This window comes from Myzus persicae, unplaced genomic scaffold (genome assembly GCF_001856785.1).
Source record: "Myzus persicae strain clone G006 unplaced genomic scaffold, MPER_G0061.0, whole genome shotgun sequence".
Classification (NCBI taxonomy): Eukaryota; Metazoa; Arthropoda; class Insecta; order Hemiptera; family Aphididae; genus Myzus; species Myzus persicae.
Genome location: NW_019104156.1, coordinates 96350 through 115550, shown reverse-complemented (window position 1 = coordinate 115550; position 19201 = coordinate 96350). Strand labels below are relative to the sequence as shown.

At 25.2% G+C, this 19201-nt stretch overlaps 1 protein-coding gene across 5 annotated transcripts; it reads left to right on the top strand.

Moving 5' to 3' along the window:
* The first annotated feature begins 1551 nt into the window (after positions 1-1551).
* Positions 1552-18732, top strand: LOC111039436. 5 transcript variants are annotated; one of them, XM_022322959.1, is made up of 26 exons: positions 1552-1716; positions 2546-2599; positions 2696-2710; positions 4215-4262; positions 4491-4532; positions 7002-7019; positions 7398-7430; positions 7762-7770; positions 8473-8523; positions 9933-9944; positions 10487-10498; positions 11011-11022; positions 11848-11859; positions 12184-12195; positions 12935-12970; positions 13295-13339; positions 13467-13517; positions 14226-14234; positions 14844-14864; positions 15527-15538; positions 16782-16793; positions 17073-17644; positions 17765-17818; positions 17891-17905; positions 18289-18312; positions 18693-18723. In XM_022322959.1, exons 1-22 carry the CDS (start codon positions 1635-1637, stop codon positions 17120-17122), a joined length of 648 nt encoding a protein of 215 aa, XP_022178651.1. In that variant the 5' UTR covers positions 1552-1634; the 3' UTR covers positions 17123-17644; positions 17765-17818; positions 17891-17905; positions 18289-18312; positions 18693-18723. The 5 variants fall into 5 exon arrangements, with proteins under 5 accessions (XP_022178651.1, XP_022178648.1, XP_022178649.1 ...); XM_022322956.1 differs by lacking the exon at positions 17765-17818 and having other exon boundaries at positions 18693-18732; XM_022322957.1 differs by having other exon boundaries at positions 17073-17818; positions 18693-18725.
* Positions 18733-19201: the final 469 nt, after the last annotated feature.

The window sequence follows — 19201 nt, the reverse complement described above, 5'->3', positions numbered from 1 at the left end:
AACGAAAAAATGTGTGGGTGTCAAAGCATTTCTACTAGTTGACTTTTATGAAAAATAATTTGATTACAATTAAATACAATACATATGATTTATAGTTGGTTAGCATTTTATTTAGTGTAGGACACTCAATATTTTAAAACCAAACAACATCTTTAAAAAAATGTATTTTTATTATTTTTTAATCTTTATTGTTCTTAAATTTTTACTTTTTTGATTGCCAACGTATTATGTATACCTAAATTTTAATTTCATATTCCTAGACTCAATATTTTTCAGAGCATTTAAATAAACAGAAATCAAATTTAAAACCAATTGTTAGTTAGTATTACAACTTCCGAGTGTTAAAGTTTTGACGAGTAGTGGATCGACATTCGAAAAACATAGGGATCCTTTCTTCGATCGTCTAACATTATATTTATACAACTATTGTAACTTGGGTATCATTTGAAATTTGATTTTTGTATAGATATCGACATTTGAAATAATCCTTAACAATTTCTGTTTCTGAATTTGAATTTAAAAAAATGCAGATACAATTATACAATAATTACGTGTATATATACTATGTAGTATGTACCAACTCTACAGCCTGCAGTCTACAATCTTCTAATTCTGATATCCAAAAAAATTACTCACAGTAATCAGTTCATTAACAAATATGATTAATGAAAAGTTTCCCTGTAATATCGGGTATCATCCGATTGCTCGTGGTACCAACCTTTTTAGGTATTGGATTGCTCGTGGTACATTTTTAGGCACTGCTACCTATATCATTTTTACTTTCATGCAACGTTGCCAAATTAAAGTTCTTCGATATGTCCAATATCCAAAATAAAGCATGTAATTTTCACTTGTGACAATCTTAGTGGTGTGATTGCGTGAAGTAAGTTGAATCGAATGAAAACGATTTGGAGACTTATTGAATCTAATTGTTTATTTCTATCTATTTAATAATACGTATATATTAAATTGTTCTTTTATAATAATTTCACAAAATTATGCCATCAGCTTATCCATTGCAAAGTTAGACATATCACATAAAGACAGTTATCTTTACAGGTAAGTTTATATTTTTAAATGCTAATATCATTTATCACTTATCACCCTGTGCCGGCTGTACTTCATGATTGTGTTTATAAGGTATATTGGATACTAAAATGTTTGACTTACAAGGTAGGCACTCAGTATGATTACTGTGTTAATGCTGATTAGTTATAGTAGGCCTAACCTACCTATAGTTTGTATTTTTGATATTTTAATATGGTCTGCAGTAGTGGAGAGGAACAAATCTAAGGATAAGGAGTAAGGGGTAGCCTCTCCTGGGTACTGCTGCAGTACAACAACAATAGAATTATCGTTACCAAGGCTTATAATAATTGTTCCTATTACCTTAAGTTGTATATTATACCTACGCTAACGTATTTATGCACATGTTTCAAAGAAATAACATATGTGAAACCTGATTATGTATATAATATAATATGTGTATATTGGATTATAACGTATAATGTCCAACTATATACACAGAAAAATTTGTCTGTTGTGTAAAGTTCCTTTGAATAAAACATTCATTATTCGGTTGGATAGCAATATCGACGGTCGTCGTTTTTACTCCATTGTTTTAATCCTACAAAATGATGTTCGGGACGAGTGTACTAGTCTTTGTAGTCACACTGATGTCGATTATCAACCATTCGTATCTTAATGTTTTAGTTGGTTTGTACATTTTATAATATCATATTATCCTGATTGAATATATTTTAAATAACATTTTCTTTGGGTCAAATAAATACAAATTACATAACACAGACATGTTGCGATAGCTTTAAAAAATTGACAACTCAATTTCTTTTTATTAACCAAGAAATTCTCATAACACTGAATTAGGAAGGTACTTATTTCGAATAATACATATCTCGAATCGAGTTTTTATCCCCCTTCAACGTAGGTAGTAGGTGTATCAATTACTATATAGGTACTTTAAAATTTGAATAAATATTTATTGTGTTACACACATACACATGTTATAGATCTAATTTTTTTTTTTTTAATACAAAATTGTGTTTATTATTAATTATTTGTCATTATTTATTACGTCTTATATAATATACACTATGAAACACATAATAAGAAATAATTATTAAGTATATTGTTACACATATTATAATAGTGGATGACGAATAAGTGATCATCACTGATAATTTATCAATACTTATTTGACGGTTAAATAATTTCAATTTAAATGTATCTAATTTATATATTGTAGGTACTACCACTATTGCAACATTTTTTTATTTATTTAAGAATTTTGAATCTCATACAATTAAAATCAGTGTCAAGAACGTTTTAGTTTTTAGTGTTTTTACATACACTCTACAGTGGTTTTCAAATATCTTCAACCATTGACTTCAAACAATTGAAGCAAACAACATAATCATGTTGTCCTGGAAATCTCATATTTTTGATTATTGGGCTACCTGAAATGCCATATGAGTATATAAAAAAAATTATTCGTTCGATTATTTACTCAACTTGTATTTTCTAGAATTGCCAAGCATTAATGACAAAACATTTGAAGAATATATAGCGAATGTATTTGGTGAGTGAAATTCTCAAAAAGTTGTAAGCGTAGGATCAGTTACGAAATAAAATATAATTAAGAATAATAATAAAACACTGTGTTTTTTTTTTGTAGCTGCGACCAACACAGGTAGATTTTTTTAATTTTACAACAGCGAAAAGTCGTTATTATTGAATACTTATAAGTAGAGCAGCCGAAGTACCTTCACTGGATGGTTTCTTCCCCCAAGACATCAAGCCATCACACATAATTTATAAAACCATACATTATGCCTATTGTACTTATTTGTATAGATTGTATAATTTTCTAGTTTACAAATAAAAAAAACTTATAAGTAGGGCCCGAATTTCAATGCAAAGTACATATTTTTTTGGTTGATCATATACAATGCTTTCTAAGTACATAATTCGTTCCATGTAACGAGGGTTTGAAAGCTACAAATTTTATTTTGCATTTTTTTGCATATTTCGACGTTTTTTATTTTTTAGAGCATTTTTAGCATTATTGGGTAAATTTGTTGGTTTTTAATGCATATTTGTTCAAAATAGGACTTGGACTATTCAAAAAATTATTTAAAGATAAATTATTTTTTTGATATTTAAAAAGGTTTATCGGGTTTTTCCATGCGCATTGTCATTTTTTTTCGATTTAGTTTTTATCTTATCTTAATTTATTATTGACTGTAGATGTTTAGAATGAATAATATTGATATGAATAATATTTCTCCTAAAACCTCCAAAACATTTAAAATTTTCAGTTTTTTTTGATAAAATAATTATTTAAAAATAATTATTATGTCTCATTTATAAATTAAAATTTGTATAAAAAAAAATATATGGTATTTTTAAGGTCATTTTTGTGGTAAATTGTATTTTTTAAGGGCATTTTTAAGGTCATTTTTGTGGTAAAATGCATTTTCTAAGGGCATTTTTGGCTATTTTTTAGAGCATATCTGTATGGTTTTAAGTGTATTTAAATCCAGGCCCTACTTATAAGTATAGGTATAGGTTAGGTACCTATAGGTACAACTTACCTACTATTTTAGGTATATTATGTAACATTTTTGCATTTGAAAAATAATATTAAGTGGAGATATTTTTTACTAAAGCTTTTAAGATGTCATCCTTGCATACATTTTTATATACAATTCTTGTATATAATTAAAATTATCCAGGTGCCTAAAATATATGATTATTAAGTATCCTTTACTTATACTTCGATTATTTTAGATTAAAAAAAAAAACCTGTAAAATAATTAGTGTTTTATTGCCTATATGTATGCGTATTGTACTCTTATTATTTATTCCATCGAACAGTAATGAATACCACAAAATATAAAAATTATAACAAAAAAAAGAAAAAAATTAAATAAAACCATATTATGTTGCAGTAAAATTACCCTCCCACATTATATATTTTAGATATCTTAAAAATAATTTTTAATATTATCAAAAAGTTATTAATTTTGTATGGACTTTTTATGGACTAAAACTTTTCCAAAAACTCCAGCGTGCGGTATTCTCTTAATTAAGACTTAATAGTCTTATATGAGTATTTCTATAACAATGAAATGTAATAAACGTGTAATAAAACATATAGGTATCTCTAAATATCTGATTTATCGGTTATGTAGCGAGAGATAAACAGTATACCGAAGATCAGTGCCAAATGATATTATATGGTAAGTTAGATATTTTTACCATTTCAGACGTGGTATGTAGCAACTTATATAATTAATATTAAATAAACTATCTAAGTACCTAATATTACATAGCAATACAGTTCATTATTATTTAAAATACAATAGAAATGGGTTGACAAGTATATTTCTCTGTCATGTTACTCTCAACATAATAAACGTTACAAAACGTACCTACAGGTATTTAATTTATCTGTTATGTGGTAACAGGTAAATTGTTGACCAAACAAGAGTTCGATGCAACATTAAGTAGTAAGTCAGATATTTTTACCATTTCAGACGTGTTACCTATATTGGCTATATTAATATTGAACATACTACTATGTACTTAACTTACTATTATTATTGTAAATAATATATTATAGTCAATAGATATAATAAAGGTTGTAAAAAAACTTGACATATTAAAATAACTAATATTTAATAACTTTTGTTCTAATCAATGTTAATTATTTTAATATATATATTTAATTCATTGTCAGGTATATAGTATAACATTTTTATTTTTATTTTCTAATACTGAAAATAAAACATTTAAAATCTGATTTTATTTTTTTTCGAAATATTCGAAGTATATTCTTAAATCTGGTTTTAACAAAACTTTTAATTGTAAAAAAATTTATCTAAGCGAAGTGGCTTATTTTTTTTATGATTTTTTGCAGTAAAATTTATTCATTTTTAAAAAGATTTTAGCTAGTAGGTACCTACTTTTTGAACTAAAAATGTTTTTTACGACTGGATAAATTTTAATTAACAAAAATAATGAGATTTTAGAAAGTTTTAAAAATAAGCTGCATAATTTAAGTAAATGTTTTTACAGCCAATATTTTTCTAAAAACAGATGTACGAATTGTCTATTTTGAATTTTTCCAAAATAATTTATAATAGATTTAATTTTTTAGTTTTCAGTACCTATTAAATATTAAAACAAAAAAATGTTGTGCTATATATGTAAAGCAAGCATCTGTACGTTTAAACATATTTATACCCTGTGTATAATAAGTAGATACTATAGAAATTTTTTTTAAAATAAATTCCTTGTCAAATAACATTTTATTTACATTAGTAGATTTAAGAGTGGTGAATTTTAAAAAGTTATATTCGTGCTTTAATTGTGTTGTATTATTTTTTTACTGCTACTATAATGATTTAGATAACACAAGAGCAGTATTTTGGTTGACTGGCCAAAATCAATGTTTTGAAGTTTTATCGTTCCATAAATAGTTATTATATCTAATAAGTGTTGGAATTGTTTTCACGAGGTGGCATAATCAACAATAAAACAACACAAAAATATCGATTTTGTAACAATTACAATAGACATCTCACACTGCTTGTCGACTAAGACAAGTGAGCATTAGCCACATCGTAAAATCAAACTCAAAACAACCTTTCTGCATCAAAGCAGCGAACACAGTACAGACAATAAAATATAATGATAATTCATAACATTTATAATTATTGTGAATTATATTCGACACGCTAACTTAATTGCTTTGTATATTAATGATACCCTGTTATTGTTTACTATCGTTTGGAATTCCTACTCATCCCCTCCCCACCAGCAACAAAAAAATCGTTTTGATATATCGTTAGCTATAACATACACGTATATAACGAGCACAACTGTTGTCTGTTGTACAAGTGTTTGTAGCGAATGTTAGTGGCTAGGTTATACAAGAGTGCACAAAAACGTGAAATTGATCGTTTTTTGTATTGGTTTTGGCTGTCATAGGTATTGAAGAATATTGAAATCTGCTCAAATAAAAGTTGTTTGTAATGTTAAATTGTATTATAAAGGCAGCTTAATAGGTACACTATGTTCTATGATGTGTTTGGTTACAATATTACTATTTGCATTATTACGTTGAACAAAGATCGCTGTACAAATTGTTTAGCATTTTTATAATTTGACTAGATAGTATAGGTACTTCCTAATTTTGGGAAGTAATTTTAGTGTATGAATAATAGCCAGCAAATATTAATAGCTATAACAGTTGCAGTCGACATATTTTTCCAGTAGACGTTCGGGTCAAATATTAGATTATGTAATATAATATTAATATTAGATTAAATAATAGTCTGAAATTTCGTAAATATGTAAAAAAAAATTCAGCTTACAAATATGTTTCCAGCAAACTTAAATACCTACACATATTGTTATATTATTTTATAGGTATACGATATTTTTGAATTTGTGGCCATTGCAGGTGTGAGCTTAGTGGCGTTATTAGACAATAATTGTTTATACATCTTTAAAGAATGGTTCCAGCAAATTAAACATTTTTATCAACAATATGCAACAAATTTGTTGGATGAGTTTGAATTGTATAAGTAGTAGGTAACATGCCAAGTTACAGGCAAGTACGCCACTAAGTTCACAAACATTACGAAAAAATGTCGGGCATCAATGGCGTATATTATAATCTAAATGTAATCATTAATATATTGAGTTTATTTCAGCTTATTTTTCAATAAAAGAACAATTTAAAAGATATTTGGACTAGTAAAAATGTATCATATATGTATATATGAATATGAAGGTGGATGAAAATATTTTATTATATATATCCTTGATGTATATTCATGATGACACATTTAACACTGTGCTTCTGTATCTCTTGATATATTCATATATTGTTAAGCTTTTAAATATGATAAAACCATATTGTATCTATTTAATTTTAATACAAACATTATAAAATAAATACATTTTTATAGATTACAATAAATACAAAGGTAATTCATACAACTTTTAATAAACTTAACATAATTGTTTATTATGGTACACTATAGGTATATTTTTTTGTTTGTGGGTATAATAAATTATTCTAATAATAGTTTTTTAAATGTATATTATTTTATTTATTTGTATTAACATGGTCATCACTTTTAGAATCGTTATAGTAATATTATACGTATATCGCATTTTTGTATTCATTGTTGAAGATAACTAAAATTATCCACCGTTTTATATGATTAATAGGTATCAAATATAAAAATTAAAAAGTTGTGGATTACTTATTTTTTGGGTATTTAATTTACGACTATTTAATTGTCGTACCTTATATTGTTATTTTATTATTACTTAAACAAAAAATGCATTAATATGTTTAGGCATGATTAACGAAAGTAGATTATATCAACAAAGTAAGTGGTTTTTGTTGGATTTTATTCTTATCATATTTTTCATGTCAATAATATTTCATTTTATTCTTAAATATTTTCCACACATCATCGCCGTAAGGATTTAAATGTTTTGATGGAAATAATTAAAGTATAAAAATCAATATTAGGTAGTCGCTTATCTAAAAATGACTAAAAAGTTTCTTTCTATATGTAATAAAGTTGAATTCGCTCATTATAAATTATTAAAATATTCAGTTAATAATGTCTACACCTGTTATGTAATTATATTATTAATATATTACATTTCAATATTAATTTTAATTTTATTAATGTGTTTTCATACTTATTTTAGTTCGTATAGGTAAGTACATTTTTAGAAACTTAACCATTTTAGTAAAATCGTGGACGTCGTTCGACAGCAAATGCCTAGTTTTGTATCGTAATTAAGCTGGCCATTGTAATGGATGTGATAAATTTGATGTCAATGATTAATATATTGCATTCAAAACAGGACTCTGGGTGGAGAAAGTCTGTCATACTATCTTCCCGAGTTTATTTTGTTATGCATTTATATTACTATAAGTATATTTTAGTACAATTAATCTAAATATTTTTTAAATGTCATTGTGTATAGTAAAGCATTATACACGTAAAAGTTTCACATCCACTAAAAATATATTTGAATAAAACCGCAAAACACTAAAAATTATGTTTTTAAATATTTAATTTTATCAAAATTTGAACTTGCTTATAAATAAAAACCGTGGTCGTGTATTTTTTATGCTTATAAATTTCTTTAAGAACTACTTATGTGGTAACTACGTTGTATTACAATTTGTACCTACAGTCTTGGCTCTGCTCAGAATTTAAAATAATATAGTTCATTTTTTGCCTAAATCTTGAAACTAAAGAATTATATTGGGTGATCATAAACAAACCTACTTGTGGAGTCTAATATTTGATTTGCTTTGTTATTCGATTCAATAGCTTAATATTTATTATAATAAAATAATACCTACCTCATTTTATATTTTTATGATTTTTTTTAACTTTTGTTTTTTAGAATTATCTAATTTTACCGATGAAACCAGTATTTTGACGAGAATTAGATTATGTAATAATAATTTTACTTTTATTAAAAAATTATGATATAATAAAATAAAGTTAAGCAACTTTTAGACAAAGTCTGTTCCAAAGAGTCAAAAACGTAATATAGTTAATACACCCTAACTCCCACTGCTACTATTTTTTCTCAGTGACAAAATAATGGTAAATATTTTAAGATACTTTGCTACCACAATTTTGTTCCGTTATACTTATTACGGTTCAAATTTTAACGGACATAAAATATTTCAGTTAAATAAAATGCTGTTTTTCATTGAATAGAATAGACATTGAACTATAACTGCACGTGCAACAAAATAACGTTTTCTTAATTTTTGAGACCGAATCTGAATTTAATTATTTATTTCAAGCAACTTATGGTACATGTCAAATATGTCTTATAAGGTCATGCATAGGTATGAAGCCTACTTACCTACAAACAAATACGTGCATGAGCAAACAAAATAATAGGTTGACTATATTCGATAAAATGTACGAATTACATAATTTGAAATTAATTACTATTCTAAAAATGTTATTGTAGGTGTAAAAAAAACTATGTGCATAAACGTTGGAAATCAAAAATAGGGCTATCCAAATATTGTTTCAAAAATTGTGGTTTCCAATTCATACATTTTAGTTTTACTTTCAATGTGCAGATAATAAGGGTTGAACTTAACTTTTTTCCAATTTCATATTGAATGTCCTGTTTATCCGAAAAATCCGACTAATATTCAAGACCATTTGGTTAAAATATTTCGTGTTACTGTTTAAGTTTAACGATTAAGTTAAGTATACAATTTAGACTGTACTTTATATTATCATTTTTCGCCATGTCAGTCTCATGATAATAATATTATAATCTCTTCAATTGTTTCTTGTTGAAGCTGATCCTAAATATTGTGACCTTTTATGGTGATATTAGTATTTAATTTATCATCCAATAGTTATTTTATTCAAATAGTATTGACTTTGGGTACTGAATAGCCCAAAGAAACTAGCACTGTTTCATTTACCAGTTATGTGATTTTCACCTCGGGAATCCATACTTACTGACAAGGTCATTACATGTGCAAAAACTAAATAATATTTCAAAATAACATCTAAATAAAACTGCCAATATCCTTTAAAAACAGTTAATTTAACTTTTTGAGCTTGACACCAATTTTTTAAAAATTACATGCATTGTACCATGCTTTATTCAAAATATGAAATAACAGCATTTTTATTAACACCAACATCTGGAGAATTAACAATTTGATACCAATAGACAGTGATGTATGGCAATAGTACAATACTTTTTAGTGTCTATGTAATATTAAACTTTTTAATATGGTAAACATATTTTATTTTTTATTGTTATTGTTTGAGTGTTGATATGTAACTATTATTTTTTTTTATATTTTATTACATGTGTAGTTCGAGAATGTGGTAAGTTTTTTGTACATCATATTAAACAATTATTAATATAAATGTTCATCAATTGTGCTGATAACTAAAATCCTTTTTTTTACATTTTAATCTAATAGGTGATAATTCTGTATCATATTATAATATCTAATATTGCATTCCATTTTAATAACTATACCGTCTATACCTATTCATATAATGTATTTTCTCTCCGTGAACTCTCCACTAATGCAAGTTTTGATTTTATAAATATACTGTTAAATCTTAACATTTTCGATAAATAAAATATAGCATTTCGTAGGTAGTCTTACACGATTTACGACATTTTATAATTTATTTATCGAAATAATTTCTAGTTGATACGTGTTACAAACTATAAAATATATCATACACAAATTTGTGATAATGAGTTAAAAAAGGTACTTTCAATACCTAGTAAGGTACTTAAATGTTTTACTCTAAATATTTTCTTAATTATTATATGAGTTTATTAATATTGTTTATTACTTTAATATATTAATACAGTTATTTTTTCCTATGTATGAATAATTAAATAAACGCAGGAACTTTGTTAAGTAAGTTAATTGTCAATAAAATAACTGCCGTTTATGAGACTTATTCTTTGTTAACATTTAGCTTTTAGATATTTTTTTGGGAGTTCTTAATAATTCAACCCTGGGGATCTGAATTTTAGTTAACTACCCATTATTATAGAAACATTGCGTTTTTATTTTTTTGTTATGTTATATCAAACAATGGTTATATATCTACTAGTTAATTGAATCAATAAGTGATTTGTAAATAAGTAAAATTTTTATTTTATCAACATTATACATGGAATAAAATAAGTATGAATTTAACAACAAATAGCTCACATATATTATTAATGCCTCAATAATAAAAATAAATAAATTATATAGGTAACGCTAATAAAAAGTTTAGTATTTATGTAACAAGTAAATACTCTGATGTAAATTGGTTATTAAGTAAACAGCAAAGTTAAGTTTTTAATATTTGTTGTATTTAAAGTTATGTTATTAATAAATACAAAATAAATAATTTCATTCTTTTAATGTATGTTTTACAGAAAAAACTGTTGGTAAGATTTTTTTTCCAGTACCTATTTATTAATTGTTTGTATACAAATAAGATTTATATGTTATCTAGAATATGAGTATATACAAACATTGTGATAAACCTTTGGTGTACCTATCATAAAATAACGCAGTATTTTTATTTAAAAAAAACTAATTTTAATTGTGTTGTTTACTGGTACAAGAACATTCCACATGGGTACGGTACACATTCGGCTGTCGTCTTTGCACCCGACAAACACAGTCTAATTTTGTTTGTTACACTCGGATTAAGCTCGATTTTGAGTTCATAATTCATAATATTACTCTTTCATTCATCAGAGATCAGCATCAGCAAAGCTAAATAAAATTATAAGTAGAGACTGACGCCCACTCTATCTTCATTTTTTATGTGCATACTTAAAATATGACTTACATTAAAAATATTGAATCGATAGCGACAGTTGTTACAGAGTTGGTTCGGGAGTTCTTACCCTACTGATCGAATTGGTTCCCATATCTCATCTGCATTAATTAATCCGTGAGCTAAAGAAATTTCTGATACTTTAAAACTTCTTCTTGACATTTTAACCCCCCTCCCCCTCAAATCTTTGTTGTGGATCCATATCTGATTGTTCCCTCCTTTTTCTATCAATGCTCGTCAGTAATACCATGGTGGTCAGCCTATACGGATCCGCAGGCATACCTAATGTAAAATAAAAATATGGTACCTATGCAAAATAATAAAATCTCATAATTGTATACGAATCAATTGTAGATATGAGTTCAAATAATATATGAATATTAAAAATTAATGTCTAATTTTAATTTTAAATACATGTATTTTATAGAGGATTACATCAGTAAGTACCTTCATGATTTTCAAATTAATGGCTAAATATGTACATGGTGACAATACTTAACTTTAATATATAATCTGTTGTTCTTGTTTTTGCAAATATCAAATACTTATACATTTTTTGATTTTTCCAATCCAAATTTAGAATTAAATATATATTTATTTGTGCTAGTAAATGATTTGTTGATAAAACCATAATCGATTTAAAATGTAATGTAATGAACAACGTTGTAATACAAATAATATCTATATTTACACTGCATGCCCAAACTTCATATTTTTAGCTTATTATAGTTTTTAAATATTTTTATAAAAATATTCTATACAGAATTACGTGAAAGTAAGTGTTTGATAAAAATTAGGCATTATATTACTTATTTTATTATTAATATAATATTGGAATAATACTTTTAATTTTATTTGAATATTAAGAAACTATAGATGTTGTCACAGAATAAACAGGAGGGAATCATAATATTATACTCCTATAGTCTAATACTCTAATACGAGTTGTTGAAAAATCAAGTTAAATTTAACAAATAAAAATAGCTGTAGATTTAAGGAAAATTGTTTTATTTTTTTTATATTTCAGGCATCACTTTATTCAAATAATTTATACCTTGAATGAAATCGTAACTTAGTTTAGGATTCGATATGAATACAATTAAATTAATAATTTATAGTGCGCCAACAAATTTAAAACTTGCATACGATTAAACGAACCGTTCGCTGCGATTAAGGTTTAACATTAGAGAACTTAATACTTTTCATTCGATTAGATGACAAAAGTGGGTAATTACCATTGCTATATTTATCACGACAGTACAATGTTTCTATGCACACCATTCAAATTAATTTTAATCGATACTATATTAATGCCCAAAACCCAACTAAAAACAAAATTCATAAAATAATGTCATAATTTATTTATTTATTATTCATAAAAATCATAAAGATATCAGAACATATAATATTCGCTAGTATCTTTAACGATAAAAGCAATTTACATAAACAAAATTATCGGTCATGTAGCAGTCTAAATGTTTGGTTTAAATATTTTTTTATATTTATGAATATAGAAAAGAAAGAAGATTACATTAAGAAACAGCAAGAGGGTAAGCAATTGTTTAAAAAAAAGTCTAATATTTATAGTATTTAAAGTTAATTTTTTCATTCAAAAGACTGACTAAAAAATAAGGACTTTAAAATGTTAAAAACAATCGTGATATTTTTTGTACACCATTTGTATGAAATTACTGTGGAATAATAATTATACTAAACCTTGGTGGTTAATTTATTTCATACATTTGATAGTTTGAAAACTATGATTACCAACATGGTAATAATATACCGTATACATCTACTATTGTTGATTGGGGCTTAATTGTTGTTTTTATAAACACTTTTGTTATTATAAGAAACAAAATAATACTTATTAGGTACAAAAAGCAGTCCGAGCACCAAACCTGAAAAAACCGGTGAAGGTTCGTTTTGAATACAATTAAAGGCGTACTTTCCATATAGTTGTTAATTAAATGAGTTAAATCTATGTACTTAAATATTGATTTTATAAACATTTTTGTTAACATGAGAAACAAAATAATATTACAGAAACAAGTTCTAGTCTAGGTTCTAGCACTGAACCTGAAAAGGACAAAATTGGTATGTTAATATTTAATAAAATAATGGTTTAAGTGTAATACCCTTTTTCACGACTAACTATTAATCGTAAATATAATTCTAAATATCTAAAAAAAATGTGATTAACAATTATTAATATATTATTCTCAATCAGTTGAATATGAAATTTTTAAAAAGGCTTAAAATAAAACCACGGTATTTACTATGGTAAAATAGACACATATCTATGTATTCAATATTTTCACATATAAGACTCATTTATAAGTATTACACAATATATTATTATGTATGAATTCATCTAAATTCATCTTTGAATATTTTAGTGAAGTTTACTAGCCGTTTCTTAATTTAATATTTTGAAAGGCAACTAGAAGGCACCGGAAAATATTGATAATGTAATAAAGAAATGGTTTATTTGAAAACTAATTTCCCCATTCTCATATCAATAATAATTTTACACTCCTTAATAATATTTTGAATAGTGTAATTTAACGTTATATACTTCACAATCAGAACATGAAAAAGGTGAACAAATGTTTGTTTACCTGTCGTTGGGACGCAATCAACGGCATTCAGGGAATAATAACCAAACTTTAATTTTTATCAATAGGTTATCATAATTTGAAATATTTTTTAGTTTAGACTAATATTCTTCTTTGTATGATATTTATAAATTGTTTTATTTTTTAATGCTCAAAAATAATGCAAAAATCACTCCGACTCCTGAAGTTGCTAAATGTAAGTACATTTTTAATCAAACAAGCAATTTTGTATGTATTGTCATAATTTATTTTGATGTTTTTCTCATTTGAATGACAACAAAGTTTTTTATTTCATACATTAAATCAAAATATTGTTCGGGTATTTCGATTATTTATTTATTAATTATAAGTACTTAACGGTTAGGTATAAGCGGAATAGTTGACCAGCAATTTGTGGGGTGTCTATCTGTTTCACTCCACTCAACTCGTCTATACTTAATATACTTATAATTTATTAGTCTTATAAGTTATAACATTAAAACTACTCATCCAAAATTCGGTTTTTATGTATTTAACTACTCTAAAATATTTTTCTACTCTGGATTAAAGAATTAAAAATGCATGTTGTCACTGAATAATTAAAAAACGACAACAATAAAAAGAAAAAACAGTGAAAATATAGTTTAAATTATATAAAATAATATTTTCGAAAATTGTAATGGTTTTTTAAATGATTAGTGTCTTATGGTCAATAGGGATCGCTCGGTATACTATCTTATAATATTATTTGTATATTATTATTATTATTATAATAATTATAATTTTACTTATAACATTTATTTAATGCATCAAATACATTTTTTAGTTGAGGAAGAAATAAATTATTGTAAGTTAACTTAAAATCTATACATATATTTTAGTATTTTTATTTTACCGTTATATAAATTCATAGAATCTGTATTTACTATTTATTCAATATAACTGCATTTATCACATTTTAATTTTCACGCTGTTTAGTAAAATATAATTATCGAAATTCAAAATTCCTTATCGGCTGAACAGAGTCAATTCATCCAACTTCCTAACTTTTTAGAAAAATAATAAGAACCATAATTCGATATTTGTAATAATTAGTGTTTCAGCAATGTTCATGTTTTAATTTGACGTCCGTTACGTACTCGTATTTCTGTATTAAAATAATAATAAAAAAAAACTGCCTGGTGTGGTTCAATTTTGGCTTCAGTCACTAAGTGTTCTGAAGTCGAGCATCAGTGTCACTAGTTCCTGGATGGGTGACTACCCTTTTTTTTAGTGACAAATTCTCATCACACACACACATGCACTAACCGTAAAAATGACCTCAAATGCTAACTCAACAAAAAACAAAAATAATAATATTAAAAAAATGCATGCATTGCAGTTCACATTTAAACTTTATATTATATTTATTTTAGTCGTATGATAATAATTAATAATTATCTGCCCACTTATATTATTATTTATGAATGTAAAGATGATAATAATAGTTTTACTGATTATTATTTACAGTAAGAACACTTTGTAAGTACAAAATATTATACAGTTCTAAATTTATTGCAATTTTCTAATTTATAAATGAAAAACACTTAGAAACTTAAAAAAAAAACACATTTTTATTGTAATTCTCAATACTATAATAATCGTATTTCCATTAGGAAAACTAGTTATGATTTTAGGTATAAATCCAATGAAAACTTGAAACATTTCAGAAGCTAGTCTAATAATATTTCACTCACCCACATCACCAATAATCTGATAAAGGCATTCACTGTTATATTTGTAACTACCTGTCATAGTTATTATTTAAATAATATAGTTACACTAAATTTTTACGTATTGGCCATTATCCACCCACCAACCCCTAAAAACTCAGATGCCACCTCTCAATTACCTTCTTCGCCTAGCAACTTTCCTATTAATACATACATCTACATTAAACGTTATTTTGGGGGGTATCGTCTCTGGCTATAGATTTGGTGACTTATGTGCCCACCTCGTCGATATCTTCTAGGCATATTATAAGTGAAATTTTTATATTTTTTTAAGATAATAAACATGTTGCATTTCTAGTAGATTACTAATTAATTATATTCTATCATAATAACTATTTTATTTTCTTTAACCAATAAGGCAACCACAAAAATATTAAAAAAATATTCGATTTCCGATCCAAACAAATTCCCAGCGTTGCACATCTTTTAAATCTTAATTTTTTAACATAATTATTAGCGCACCCTTACATGTGGTCCGAAGGTACCATGGAAATGAAATCTCCATTGTAGGTATTTGTTGATTAGTTAGTCAGGACATATTTTTATTGTGTAGAAAAGTAATTATAATCATAATTACGTTTTAACTACAGAATTTAAAAACGTCAAACCTAATCTATGAAACCTCCAGATATTAATGAATGATGTATTATATAATTCAAGCTTCTTGAAGATTAGTCCAGAAGTTTAGGACGAGATATCAATGCGCTTCGCTTCCCCCAATAATTTCAACGATAATATAATAATATTAATTATAAAGCGTTCTTTAGATAAAAAAAATCTCCAAATTGTATTGATTACCATACCATAATATTGTCCTGAACATCATCTTATTACCAAACTGTAAAGTTATGATGTACAAACAAGTTCAAACGCTTATAATAATTAAATTAATTTATCATATATATTTAATATTTATAATATAGATCATGTTCTGTTGTAACTTTTTGGATACCTATAAACATTTTAAAATTATTTAACTTTAATTTAAACAGTACCAATGACTAGTAAGTACAATATGTGTTACAATACCTAAATAATATTAATTAATATGTAAGGTCATATCGTGTTTGAAAACCAAAGTGATTTTTTTAATTTATGCTAGTCACTAAATATAATATTAACAATAAATAAATTACAGTAAATATCGTTGAATGGAGGAGCAAATAATAGTTTTCTGGTTAAAATACCAAAACATTTAATATAAAAATTGCGTAACAAATGACCAATTCATTCTTTTAATTAGACATATACCTACATAGTACATGCTAATATTTTTAATACAGGCGACACTGGGCGTATACGTATGTTAATTTTTGCACAGGACTATTATTAATTAAACTATTTATGATTATTCATAACTTACATTATCAAAATTATTCATACATGATTGTACTTTATTTTTTATCACATACAGAGAGTTTATTGTGTAAGTATTAACTTTAGCCAAATTATTAGTCAAGGTATATTTATGAATGCCTACACAACAATAATTACAACTATTTATTAACAAGAGCTGCAATATTTAAGTAAATACAAGATAGATATATTACACAATTTGTTACTTTTATAAGTTATAAAATTAGCAAAAATATATTATGAACATTGAATAATTAAGATGAAGAAGAAAAGGAAAAGGAAAAAAAAAGTAATAAAATATCATCTGCAGGCTAAATTTTAATAATTACATGTACCTACCAAACTATGCCAACACGAAATTTTTTTAGAATTAATTCGCAACTTATTAATTTAAAATATTTCAAGATTTAAGCTTTATAACACTGTAAACCTATTATATACATATAAATATACAATTATTTTTATAAATGTTTTTGCAATCATGCAGTGAACACTTTATGTAAGTTATCATTTTAAACACCAAAATATAATTTATTAAATTAAGATAGTATAGTTTTTTTAAGTATGCAATTTACAAGCATTTAATATATTAAGACAATTATTTGTGTGTCAAATACAGAACGGCAATAATAGTTGTTTAAATCTTTATTCGCTACACAACACACATTATAAAGTATTAAAATTTATATTTTTTTTATACATTTATCTGTTTGAATATATTATAACTAAATTGTATATCGTACAGATGGAAATAGTCATAGTAAGTCATTTTTAGTCATTTTTAAGTATACGTAAAATATACAATAAAAGTTTGTAAAACGTATTTCAAATCTTTTATATTAAATTCAAAATAATAAAGAATTCTTTTTTGAACTTCATCATGTGTTTTAAATTATTAAGAAAAATAGTTTTCTAAAATTAATCTTGATGTGAATATTTATTATTTTACTTATTAGTATTTAAACTCAAAAATAAAATAGTGTTGTGATAATATATGCGATATTGCAAGACTATTTGCTTGTGTTATTTAAATAGGAAATACCTTTAGAATAAAAATTGATGATAATGTATAAACTATAAAGTACATATTATTTTAATTCATACAATTATTTTATTACCTATTTTTGTATAATATGCACACAGACCAAACTAATGCAACGGATGAATGTAAGTATAATTTATAGTTATTATTACCTACAATATTATTAGGCTATAATGATTTTTACAATACTCAATTATTTTAACTTAAAAGTAAATACTAATATTTTTTAAAACGAAGATTATAATATTTTAGACATTGACAAATTTTAAATAATACTGTAGGTTGTAGGTACCTATAAACATTATTATAACTTATAACTTATAAATGTATTATAAAAATTGGTCGTTCCCTCATAAAAACGAATTTAAAAAAAATTGTATTACCTTTGGGAGGGGAGCTAAGTCAAAGCACACTTTGATCACCGTTGATTATCACATCGATTATTCAGATTATTATTTATTCGAATTTACCAGGGTAATTAGTAGCTAACCGTTTTGTTTTCTAGCTCTTCGTTCGGTGTGGCTTTTCCTTATAAAGAAGCGTAAGTTACCTATTTTGACTTTAATATTTATAATGGACTCAAAAAGTCAAAACTCCAAATTTGGATATTTTCAAATTGTATGTACAATTAGATAAATAATAAATATAAAAACCAAGTACTTTATAACTTATTGATGGACAATATATTTTGTAAACCAAAAATTCAAAACATATAAAAAATGTATTCCTTATTTATTTGTATACATACACTATTTTTAGTTTCACTAGTCCACACATTTTTTGTACGGTATTCTGAAAATTATATTTCCGAAAGTATTTTGTTGCCACTCTCAGTGTGATCAAATTTCAATGACAAATTATTCAGAACAACAAATAATAATCATCCCATATGCAAATTCAACGAGCAGTTCTACAGACAGCTTACTAATGTTAACATATTTTTAAAAAAGATTGGGTTTCAAGTTTTCAATCTAATGCATGTACTTAGATATGCCTCGATTTATAGCAAAAACA

Bases quoted from the DNA above. Each gene is read 5' to 3' on its own strand.
- LOC111039436 (XM_022322956.1), top strand. From the start codon at position 1,635: ATGATGTTCGGGACGAGTGTACTAGTCTTTGTAGTCACACTGATGTCG. The intron at 12,971-13,294 runs GTAAGCAATTGT...AATACTTATTAG, and splicing joins CATTAAGAAACAGCAAGAGG to GTACAAAAAGCAGTCCGAGC. The intron at 13,340-13,466 runs GTTCGTTTTGAA...ATAATATTACAG, and splicing joins ACCTGAAAAAACCGGTGAAG to AAACAAGTTCTAGTCTAGGT.